The sequence below is a fragment of the Apteryx mantelli genome, chromosome 2 (assembly GCF_036417845.1).
Source record: "Apteryx mantelli isolate bAptMan1 chromosome 2, bAptMan1.hap1, whole genome shotgun sequence".
Lineage (NCBI taxonomy): Eukaryota > Metazoa > Chordata > Aves > Apterygiformes > Apterygidae > Apteryx > Apteryx mantelli.
The window spans coordinates 51,447,455-51,459,962 of NC_089979.1; the positions used below are offsets into that span (position 1 = coordinate 51,447,455).

The 12,508-nt window shown below is 39.5% G+C and overlaps 1 protein-coding gene across 1 annotated transcript in view; it reads left to right on the forward strand.

The window, feature by feature from the left end:
- Positions 1–12,508, forward strand: part of NPC1 (NPC intracellular cholesterol transporter 1) — a 29,380-nt gene that overhangs the window by 7,032 nt on the left and 9,840 nt on the right. Inside the window, exons 2-13 of the mRNA XM_067290633.1 lie at positions 581–703; positions 1,965–2,071; positions 2,728–2,903; positions 3,886–4,053; positions 4,693–4,942; positions 7,090–7,166; positions 7,800–8,170; positions 8,520–8,746; positions 9,299–9,399; positions 10,392–10,494; positions 11,458–11,647; positions 12,085–12,267. Of these exons, the coding sequence (XP_067146734.1) occupies positions 581–703; positions 1,965–2,071; positions 2,728–2,903; positions 3,886–4,053; positions 4,693–4,942; positions 7,090–7,166; positions 7,800–8,170; positions 8,520–8,746; positions 9,299–9,399; positions 10,392–10,494; positions 11,458–11,647; positions 12,085–12,267 (2,076 nt within the window). The remainder of the gene's footprint in view (positions 1–580; positions 704–1,964; positions 2,072–2,727; positions 2,904–3,885; positions 4,054–4,692; positions 4,943–7,089; positions 7,167–7,799; positions 8,171–8,519; positions 8,747–9,298; positions 9,400–10,391; positions 10,495–11,457; positions 11,648–12,084; positions 12,268–12,508) is intronic.

The window sequence follows — 12,508 nt, forward strand, 5'->3', positions numbered from 1 at the left end:
AATTCTGCTTCAGTATCCTTGTTCTAATTATGCTACTTACTATGACAGATTTCAAAAGGAAGTGGGCCTACAAAAAGGGCTAAGAGGTGGCAGGGAGAGCTGAAGTACTGCATATAAGCAGTGTCTCATATGTGTGCACTGAGTTGGTATACTCTAAAATGACAATTTAGTCCACACTTCATATGGGTAATCCTACATGAACAAATTATTTTCTACATCACCTTGTATTTGGAGATGCTTTTTAAGTCTTGATTTAGTTCTTACTTGAATAACCCGTGAGCTGTTTATCTTAACCATACAATGCACTTCCTGTCACTAGATTGGGCGAAGAAGGGTGGAAAGCTGAGCAGGCGATCACAGTAAGAATGTATGCCATGTCAGAAACTCATGTTTCTCTTAATGAGTTTTGTATGGTAATATGGGTTACTGATAATTCAAATTAGCAATAAGTTGCTTTCAAAGAATAAATATCTAGATAAGCTATCTAGTCCAGACTGTAAATGACTTTGAAATGTTAACCCCAAGTTTCTCAACTACTGGCAACTGTTCCTTGCAGCTAATCAGTTTTCATGTTGATTAGGTATCTCCACAGCTGTGTGTCTGGTATGGGGAATGTGGAATTGCTTCTGGAGACAAGAGATACAACTGTGCTTATAATGGACCACCAATACCACTACCAAAGGATGGCTATGACTTAGTGCAGGTAAGCATCTTCTGGAGGTCTGCTACTAAAAGATAATTCCCTTTTACTTTAGAGTGCTGTAGTGGGTTCTGGTGGACCTGCACCATACTGCTAATCATGTTTAGGGTGAAAAACCCACAAAGATGACAATTAGATTGTCTTTAACTTCTTTGGTCACAGCTCTTAGCCCCCGGCTGTGTGAAGGCAATATATCTGCTCCTGTTCAGGGGTAGGAGATAAGCCTCCCCTGTATGTCTCTTACAGATTTTCACAAACATAACTTTAAATACAGGTTTGGTACTTTCCTGCAAGTGTTTTTGCTGCTTTGAATGCTCTTTAGTCGGACTGTTTTTAGGTGTCTTCCAAACTGACTAATTTCTTACTAAAAAGCTTTGCTCTTCTGATCTCTGAAATGCAAGAGTAAAATTTTCTGCTGTTAGAGGACTGTTCCTGATCTCTTGCTTATTTGGGATGGTAGTAACTGACACCTACTGATCACTCAAATGGAGCAGCCGTGGACAAAGTTCACAGCCCTCTTTTTAGCTCTGTCTAGTACAAGAACTTGATTTGTTGCCATATGTGGGCTTAGGTGTCAAAGTGAACAAAGCTGAAGTTAAAATGGCTTGTGGATTTGCACACTATGGGATGTATTTTGAGACTTCTCTCCTGGCAGATGGTAGTCCCAAGCCTTAAAGCAACTATAGAATTAAGTTGTGGTTTTTGGCTGGCAGCAGCAGTGGCTTGAACGTAGTGAGCTGACTGTGTTGCACTCTTTTTGAAGACTTGATATACAGTTTCTATTAGTTGTATTTGTGTAAAATTACTGCTTCTAGAAACTGAACATGAAAAGCTCCTCCAGGTAGTCCATGGTTTTACAGTTAGTGGGTTGTCTTCTGTGACTTCTAGAATCTGACATCCCTTAATACAGATTCTAGATAATCTCCAGAAATGCTTTCAACTTGGATAAACGTGTTGTGTTCTTACTAATACACTCTTCAATACCATTATCATTCTATATATAGACTCTGACTAAAGCTCATTTGAAGGAGCTTTATAAATAGGAAGTCATCCTTTGAAGCAAAACAGTTCTTTCCCCTATTCTCTAATGAATCTGACTTTGGCCAGGCTCTCTTCATGCATCTCCTATAACAACTAATATTGTTACCTTCTGAAATATGCTGAAGCAGAACCCATAACTATAACAAGTTTAAGTTTTTGGGGGTTTTTTTGAACATGTTTTTCCTCACTTCCCCTCCTTATCTTAATGCTATTTCTATTTAAGGAACTATGTCCAGGTTTATTCTACAGCAATGTTAGCACTTGCTGTGATGTTCCTCAGCTTCAGACTTTGAAAAACAACTTGCAGCTGCCTCTGCAGTTCCTCTCCAGGTATGGTGAATGGCAAAGTGACTAGAGCTTTGAAACATAATGTACTTTTTTTATTATGCCACTTGTGCTTGAGTAGATTGGAGAAGATGTAACAATTTCTCTTAAAGGCTTGCTGGGGTGAGCTCTTGAGACTTCCTTCTCTGTACTGGAAGGCCTTAACTCAATGAACAACCACTTGGGATTGGGTTAGCTGGTAGAGTAAATGCTGGCATAGTTTGTCTCAAGCTACTGTATTTATTTGTAATGAAGTCTCCAGCAAAGGGTGGGATAAAACACTGTTCAGACTCTGATTCTAGTAGTCTCTTCTGAAACTGAACTCGGATTTAAGAGGCTTAATTTGTCTCCTGTGATACCAGTCAGTATCCTGTCTTTATGCTAGCAGCAGTTAAACTTTCTTAACTTCTAGTTGGTTTTGTCTATTTTGGACAAACAGTGTTTTCCTAGGGAGTGATGTTGATGCTAGTGATGAGTATTCAACCATTTTAAGCATTAAATGTTGTATAGCTAATTAAAAGTAACCTGCAAGACTGAAATGTTCTTGTTCTGTCACTCTTATCAGGTAGTATCTGCATTTTCTGTGGAGGTCAAATCTGATATGCCTTGTATCTTTAAGTTCTTTCTTAATCTGATTGCTGTTCATTTGACTTCTTCCCCAGATGTCCATCATGTTTTTATAATTTAATTAATCTCTTCTGTGAACTGACTTGCAGTCCAAATCAATCTGACTTTTTGAATGTTACAAACACCATACCTTACTATGATCCAATTAAAAAAGAGAACAAAACAAGCATCACAGAGCTGCAATACTTCATTGGAGAACACTTTGCAAATGGTAAGAAAACACTGGGTTAATGTAGCAAGTGTAGCTCAAACTGTTTTCACCCAGGCTGTTATCATCAAGGTAACTTAAGATGGTGTCCAGTCCCCTCTCTGGAAGAACTGGGAGGGGAAGAGGAAACAATGCTCTAATGACTGTTGCCCAAAGGTTAAGGCATCAAATAGATGTTGGTAGGTCCCCCCCTTAAAACTGCTAGAACAGTAACTGATCCCTGTGTAGGAGACATCACATGAGCACCTCTGTAATAGTGTTTTTAAAGGCTTGGCTGTGATTGGGAATCTGCTGTACAAATTTTAATGAGTGATAGCCCAAGAGACTTAAAAAAAAAACAAAAAAAAAAAAAAACAAAAAACTTGCTGCCAACTGCTGCATGTCCAAAGCCTACTACCTGATATTGAAGTTGTCTGGCAGGTATGGCAGTGACAGTTTGCACACAATGCCCTACAGATCTTAAAAGATGCACTCACTTCTCTTGAAATGGACTGCTCTAGTTCCTTGTCAAATTCAAATATTTTTTTTGAAAGATCAAACTGAGATCACTTGCTATAAAATGAGACTATAACCTGAAAGCATTAATTCAGTCCTTATGCCTCTTGTACAGTAATCATTAATCTAATTTGGTTGTATTAAGGCTTACAATTTAAATGACTTGTGTCACTTATGACGTAACTTCCCCTACTGAGAAACTTAAACTGTTAGATTAGGTACTGTTCCCCTTTCTAACAACAGTCAATTCTAGTGTAATGCAGGTTCAGCTAGGCTATTTGGACTAAGATAGCTGTAACAAAGTATTGCAGCATTGAATATTTATAACTAAACTGAAAGCAATATTTCATTGTCTTAGTCTTTCTCTTGAAAGATATAGGCATTCTGTTCTTTAAACTCAGTGAATGAGTCTCTGCTTGTTTCCCAAGCTTGGAATTGCTCACTTAAGTTATACCATTAAAGACTCTTATATTTAATCTTCTTTTCCTAGCAATGTATAATGCCTGCAAAGATGTGGAAGCTCCATCAAGTAATGATAAAGCACTGGGGCTGCTGTGTGGGAGGGATGTCAAGGACTGCAATGCTACCAACTGGATTGAGTACATGTTTAGTAAGGATAATGGACAGACTCCTTTCAGCATTATTCCTGTCTTCACAGGTAAGAAACTGGATTGTCCGTGCTCATGAAGCTCCTGTCAGAGGTTGTGCGCTATAGCTACTATACACCAACTTGTTAAACAGAACTCAATCAATAAGCTGCTTGCTGTAGATTTCTAAAACTCATTGAGAGACGAATTGAGTTTAAAACTGTATAGCTTATTTTCCTTAGTTTCCTGAAGCAGTACCCTGACCTCTTAGAATCCCCTTTTGGAGGGGACTGTTAGATACTTCACTAACTGAACAGACAGTGGGGGGGGGGGGGGGGGAAAGATGTAAAACTGGTAAGGAAAGTAAGAGGTTTGCATTTAACTCGGTCATCTACAGTTAGCATACAACTCCTTGGAGTCAGCACCTGTTGTGGAAAAGGCAATGGCTTCTTTAGCTGTAAGACCAGCAAAAGGACTTTGTATAAAATTAGTTTAACTCATGTGGTAGCAGGAAATGTCTAATGACCTGGAGTGCTTCCTAAAGGCCCTCAGCTTTACAGAAACCTCTCCCTCAAACTCTGGCTAAATCTAGTAGCTTTGGAGGAAGATGGAAAGGGGGTTCATCTGTTAAGCTGGGAAATCTGTTGCAAAGATCTCGTTTTCTGCTCATTAGCAAACTGGCTTTGCAACTTGTGATTCATTTGTCTTAGATGTTCCTGTCCATGGAATGAATCCTATGAACAATGCCACCAAAGGCTGTAATGAGTCTATGGATGATTCGACAGGACCATGCAGCTGTCAGGACTGTTCAATTGTTTGTGGTCCAAAACCTGAACCACCACCACCACCTGCTCCATGGCTTTTGTTTGGTTTGGATGCTGTATATGTCATCATGTGGATCTCCTACATGGGATTTCTACTAATATTTTTTGCACTTGTCTTTGGTGTCTGGTGTTACAGGTAAGCATTCAAAATGCTAAGCTCTAACTTATTGTATACTGAAAGCTTGCTTTGCCCAAGGCATAACTTTTATGCCTCTGTCTAGAACCTTCCAGCTGAAAGTCATGTTCTGTTGCAGATATTCCTGTTTATGGGGAGTGCTATAACACTAAAAGCATGTTGCAGAAAGTGAGTGCAGAAACTTAGTTGATGTATAGTCTTTATAGCTTGCCTAGCTACAAGATCAAATACACAAATGAACAGCTTTTAAAAGTATGAACTTGAGAGTATGCAAAAATCTGAGGAACTGCATTCATTCCTTTCATCTCACTGACATGAAGCCTTTGTAATAAGGAGTAATGTCTCGGATGTGTTAGTCTTCATGAAACTTTAAACACTTGAAAGAGTTTCATACTATTTTTTGTGAATCAAAACCTGCTTTAGGACCAATGTGCTACAAGAGTTAATCCATACAAGTTAGTAAAAATGCAATCCTGTTTTCTTCAAATTCCCTGTCCCTTAAGTTGTAATTGGAGTGAGCTGGAAAAATCCAGTGTGGAGAGGCCTCTTTACCGCATACAGTGTTTCAGGAAAACCTCCTTTACTCTTGGCTATTGTTACATGTGGAACAAAGTACTTCAGCCCACCATGCTTAGTCAGGAGATGTGATGGGGTGGGGGAAATTGCTGAAAGTGACTTAAAGGGATTGGAGGGACTCATCTTTGGGAGGGAGCAGGATTGAGTGTCAGATGCATGCAATCATAATAGTGTTTCTGCGGACTAACTAATGCAGATTTTAGACTAATAGTAGTAACGAACAATTGCTGTTCTGTTGCATATTAACTCATGACTACTTGTCCCCATTTTCCTCTTCTGAAAAGCTAAAACAAAAGCTGAGCTTCCAGTAGTTATAGCCTTTTGTAGAGTAATGCTTGGCAAGCAGGCTTCTCTGTGCTGGACAATACTTTCTAGTGGTGATACCAAATCTTTTTATAGCTAGTTGTTTGCGTGGGTGTGCTAGCCATCCTTAATAGCATTTTCCAGAGGCTTCTTCTAGCCAATGTCCCGAAGTAGGGTAGTGCTTTTCAATCCAACTTTATTGTTCAGTTGAGACCAGGAATTTTAATTTTGCTGTGTAATATGAACTGTAGCTGTGCGGACAGGGATAGTGGGTGCAACATACATTCACAACTTGTTCAGCAACCTTGTCAAGTAATCTTGCCGAGCAACATGTGTAGTAAAACTTGAATGAAATGGTGGTTTAGCCTTAGCATCATGCCTCTGTAGTCATCAAGCCTCTTCTGTAAAAGTCTTTTCTGGGACTTCCTGCCAACAACAAGCCTGTTAACAATAATTTGGAGTGATGGTAGTACTTGATGAAGGATCTCTTGTCATCACTTCCTCCATACTGAGTCAAAACTAAATCTCTCATATGAAAGAGAAGGCTATAAACAATTGGTTCAAGGGATTGATAACCCTGGAGTGAAGAGGCTCTTCAGTTGGGAAGAGTACTGTGAAATACTCCTTAAACAGGACTTGTAAGGGTGTTAAATGTCTAGTTTCTAGTCTAAAACATCCCTCCATAATTTGGAGGTCTCTGATTAGATTACCATGGGGAACTATAGAACCTGTATCATCTGTTTTAGGTAGCAGAAAAGAACCTAAGCAATATATATTGTCAATATCACAAGTGTTCAGTACTGTAACTTAAGATTTCCTCAAGACAGGGAGAGAAGACTTTAATTCCTCTTTCCTCACATCCCCACTTCTCCAGGCTAAATACATGTAACTTGTGAGCAGTTTAATGTTTGGTTAAAACATCTGCACTAGACATGTTTGACTTTATTAGTAAGTTTAAGTTATGGTCTGTTTAAAAGGCTTTCTGTACTATTAACACTACTAATATTCTGAAGCTCCTAAATTTTCCATAGAGAAACATGTTCTTGATCTAAACTGGAGAAGTTCATCAAATCAGATGACAAGGCCATAACTTGTTCCAAAGGATTATAGAAGCTGGAGTTCTTGAGTGGGAAGGGGTTGGGAAACAAGGTGCCTGTACATTCTGCAGGAGTTAAATGTAAACATATTAGCACTGCACTTCACTTTTACTGCACTAACTGCAAAATACTTTCTTCAAGGAGCAGATAACAGCCTTTTCTCTCTTACAGGAGGCGGCATTTTGTCTCGGAATATACACCAATTGACAGCAATATAGCCTTTTCTGTCAATTCTCGTAATGATAACGGTATGTCTGGGATCAGAGTAACAGGTATCTGTCCTGCGGACAGACTTAAAACTTCAGCTTTACTAGTCCATTTAGTCTATTCTTACTGTGCTTTATTTCAGTGGCTCAGTCAGTCTCTGCCTTGTTTTATGGAGTAGTATGTAGTCCTGTTTAGCTAGATGCTGCAAGCCTGGAGTGCACAGTCTGTGGGTCTAGCTATGCAGATAGATGGTTGTGTGGGACAACATGATGTGATAAAGTTAATCATGTTATGTCTATTCAAAGCATAGATACCTTAAGCTGTGCTCTCCCTGCTGTAGAAGAACTGTAGATAAGTTTGTGTAGCAGCTGAGGTAGCGAGTCACTTCAATGCTCGTGTATCTTTTAGCTTGCTTCCTGGCTCTTATTTGTTATGACTACTGTTCTTGGACAAGCTTGCATGAGAAGGGAAGTACCTACCCTGCTTGGGGCTGTGAGCTGGTTTGTGACTTTTGACCTCAGTAAAGGACTGCTGCCTGGGTTTGAATTGCAGTATAGACACAACTTTTGGTGCTAACTGTAAATAGAGCTAGAATAAAATATCTCAGCCTTTTTAATGGGCTTCAGGAAAATGCTGTTAAACTGACTGCTCAAGTGTTTGCTTTTTCCCTACAGGAAAAATTACCTGTGGTGAAAGGCTTGGTGAAAGATTTGAGAATGGTTTAAGGACAACATTCACATCATGGGGGGCTTTCTGCGTCAGAAATCCACGCCCTGTTATTCTCTTCTCTGTGATCTTCATTGTCATGTGCTCTTCAGGCCTCCTGTATGTTAAAGTAACTACAAACCCTGTAGACCTCTGGTCAGCCTCAAGCAGCCAAGCACGCAAGGAGAAGGAGTATTTTGACACACACTTTGGGCCTTTCTTTCGTACTGAACAGCTGATTATTCAAGCCCCCAAAAGCCATCCAGACACTTACTCACCGTACCCATCAGGAGCAGATGTGCCTTTTGGGCCTCCACTTGCCAAAGAGATTCTCCATCAGGTAACTGAGACTCCCCAGGACAAAGATCCAAATATATTTAACAAGCATATAAATGGAAGCCAACTCCATGATTAATGTGATGTGTCTTTCAAAACAGTTGCCAAAATTCTAGTTCTTAGAGTAGCTTTTTTCTGAAAACCTGGTTTTTGACCTCTTCTCTACTAGAGATCAGAACTTGCAAGCTAAGTCCCAATAAGTACTCCTACTGTAAACACCAAAATAAAATGACTTACGTGATTTTATTCGTGTGCCTTTGGATACTGCCAGGAACACACTGAAGGCTTAAAATCCTGTCTTGCAGCAGAAATGTTTTCTTCTGCTCTTTAACCATAGTTTGGTTTGATTTCAGGTGCTGGATTTGCAGGATGCTATTGTGAACATAACTGCTTCTTTTGACAACGAGACTGTAATGCTGAAAGACATTTGCCTGGCTCCTCTTGCTCCCTACAACAACAACTGCACTATACTGAGTGTACTCAACTACTTTCAGAACAGTCACTCTATTCTAGATCACTCTGTTGGTGATGAGTTCTATGTCTATGCTGACTACCACACTCACTTCTTATACTGTGTTCGGTAAGCAGTATGGTTATGTTTTTTTAAATGGGGCTGTTTGTTTTTTATCTGCTCAAAAAACTAGCTAATTAGTCTCTTTGAACCTCTTGCCCCCAATTAAATTTTCAATTAGGTGAAATGTAAGATTAGTATAGATTGTTTGCATTTCTGTCTTGGTACTTAAGTAGGTGTTGCACTTTAATCATATTGCAGGTTAAGCTTGGCTTGGTGCAGGCACTGGCTGTGGCTTGCCGTAAACATGTTTCTCCTAACCATTTCTGAGCAGTAGAGTTCTGATACATAAGATGCATGTGTTAAGTGTTCTTAAGCTTGAGTACAGTTCTGGAGGTGTCTTCCCAATAGCTTCCAAGACAATGTATAGCTTCTACCCAACTGAGCTATAAATTCTTAGCAAACGTAGCACAAGAGTGATGTCTTGCTAGAAGCTTTCTTATTGCTCTGCTGCCAGTAAAGCTGCTGTGTTATAATTCACTATTTGTTTCTTCCTATGGCTCTGTGCCTTAATTGTCAAGCATAAGCTGACAGGTATATTGCTGGTGGTATCTTTTTTAGGGCTCCAGCATCACTGAATGACACAAGCTTGCTTCACGATCCCTGCTTAGGAACATTTGGTGGGCCTGTCTTTCCATGGCTGGTGATGGGAGGATATGATGGTAGGTGATTAAACAGTGTTATAGTTTAATGAAATTTTGAGCACATACTTATGTGTGCTGCCTTTGGCACTAAAGTTTCATTTTCCTTGAACATGGCTATTTAAAGGAATTCCAGAAAAAATATTTTGTTAAACTTCCAGTAAGCAAGGATGTTTAATAATTTATTTTTTTTCTCAGTATGTCCATACTGAAAACAGGCAGATAACTACAGAAGTGCCAAATGCAAACAATCTACTAATGAAACGTAATTTTGCTTTTGAACAGTTGTTTAACTGTTATGAGTGTTGAGTTTGCTTTGGGCTTACTGAAGGATTTCTTCTGTCAGACTAGAAAAAAAGATAAGTATCTCAAGCTGACCTGCTGGGGTGTGAATGGATTTTGCTTTTCAGATGGAGCAGTCTTTTGTTCCTGCAGTTTAACAAAGTAGATAAGAATAGATTAAGGTGTTTACAGAGGAAACCCTTCCGCAATTATCTCCTGAAAGCAGAATTTTGTTGAAGCAACTTATCCAATAACAGAATTTGGCAGATATGCTGAACTGAAGTGTGCTAGAACAGCTATTGAAAGCAAACGCTTCTGTAAACTGCAGACTTCTTGACTTGTTCTGAGGCAAAGCTAAGTGCACAAGAAGTACAGTGTATTAGGAAACCACATCCTGTTTCTCACTAAGTTGAAAATCATAACCAGTAGCTATATAGTAGCCCCTTGTCTAACCATGTGACAACTTGAGACTTGTTAATATTGAGCTGCTGCAGGCTTGGCAAAGAATGACTGACTACCTCTGCATACAATCTGGAATGCTTACCAACCCATATTACTATTACATTAGTGTGTTTAATCATGCTGAAGTCCTCAAATAGACTGCATTCAAAGGAATTGTGATGATGGGATTGCTTAGGACAATACTCCCTTAAACTTAATTGCATCTGTGTATACTAGAACATATGTGAGCTTTATTTTACAGTGCCTGGCAATTTTCTACTACTTTACAGATGAAAACTATAACAATGCTACAGCTCTTGTTATTACTTTTCCTGTCAACAACTACTACAATGACTCAAGAAAACTAATGAAAGCCTTGGTGTGGGAAAAAGAGTAAGTATGCTTTTGAGTTCTGAAATGCATGTGGCAGTGCTTAGAATAATCTTACTTTAAACATAAACAAAGGCATTTCGTTTGTCTACAACTTCCCAGTACATCTACAGGGCTGTTTTGAGAAGTGATACTGACTATGCTGGTCAAAAGACTTCCACTCTGACATGCCTTGCTCTTGTGAGGAAATGGTCACTAGCCAGAATGAAATCTCTAGGAGTACTTGCTGATAAGGCACTTCAAATCCTTGTTGTAACTAACTTTGTTGTGTGATCTATTGGCAGTTAGAATTTCTCTTTCAATCTGCTGGACTCTTACCACTGGTAGAAAGTTACAGCATTATTCTGCAACTCTTGCACTGTCAGGGTTTAAAACCCATCTTCCAAGTGAGGGTCCAGAAAAACCCCACTCATCTTGAGTAAGGCTTCACTGTCTTGCAGAGCTGATGGTGGCTTGTGGGCCAACAGCTCTGGCTAACGTCTCAGATGAAAACAGACAAGCTATGGTAACTCTAGACCTGTGCTCAGTCTCAGACTTTCTAGTATCTACCTGTGTCGCAAGTCCCCTTGAGGTTAGGGGAACTGAAATAAGGTTTAATTGTTAAATGACTATAGCTTGCTTTCAGCACTTGCTGCACTGTGTTCTTCTAAGTCTAGCTTTGTGGAAGACTGCATTTGTGCTTTTAAGTAAGATAGCTGTTTGTCCTCCAACTGTGGAGAGAATATGAAGTATACTTCTGTACAGAGCAATTCCAGTGCTTGGAGTCAAGTTCTAAGGGTGTATAACCAGCATCCCTCATCTAAGTTTCACAGTTAAAATAATTGAAGATTAGTCTAATGTTTTGCCACAGTGCACTCCTCTACAGCACAGGTGACTAGAATATGCTTTCTGCTATGAAGTTGTAACTTCCAAGTCTTTCTAATATAAGATATTTCACCCTTTGAAGTGTGGCTGTTCTTTTTTTAGGTTTATTAACTTTGTGAAGAACTACGATAATCCAAACTTAAGTATTGCATTTTCTTCTGAACGGAGTATTGAAGATGAGATCAACCGTGAAAGTAACAGTGATATTGGCACTGTTATGATAAGCTATATTGTAATGTTTGTGTACATCTCCATAGCTTTGGGCCACATCCAGAGCTGTAGAAGACTTCTGGTATGTTTGTAGTTCTCGTAACTCTAAACTGAAGTAACAGCTTGCTGACTAGCCCCCTTAGCTTTGAGAGGCTTTTGAATATGGTTGCAGTACGCTCTTATATTCAACCTTGTCTCAGAGCAGTGAGTTCCAGCCACCTACTTCTACCACCTGGCTTCTCCTAGCTCCTGTCCATGTTGCTTTATTTAGCAATTCATTGGTGCTTCATAAATAACCTCAGCTAGGTTGATCTTCATTTAAGATGTGCAATTAACTTGAAGTTTTAAGGTTGGTAGCTTCAGATTTTTTTTAACGTATCCTGGCTCTTCAAAAGAGGCAGATAAAGTAAGCTTTTTACCAACTGCACTAAACTTAAGAATACCTTTTTTTACCTTTACTATAAAATCTCCTATGTGATAATGCTGGTGTGATTGACAGTCATTACAATCTCTTTTTAGGTGGATTCAAAGATCTCCCTGGGCATTGCAGGCATCCTGATTGTACTGAGCTCAGTGGCATGTTCTCTGGGCATTTTCAGCTACTTTGGAATCCCGCTAACACTAATTGTGATAGAAGTCATTCCCTTCTTGGTGCTCGCTGTTGGGGTGGACAACATTTTCATTATAGTCCAGACACTTCAGGTATTTGCTCTTCTGTGCAGTCTTTTTAAACATGTATCATTTCTGGGGGCTTTTGTCTTGGAGCAGAGTCCTCTGTATTCCACTGCTCAGCCCAGTCTGAGCAGATCTGGGATCTTGCTGGGTATCTAGTGTTCTTCAAGAGGAGAGCCAAGGTAGACATGTGTCTCCAAAACCAAACAAAAACTCAGCATGTTCTTAACTGCTGGTTGATACCAAGCTCCCTTTACACATTTTACGGTCC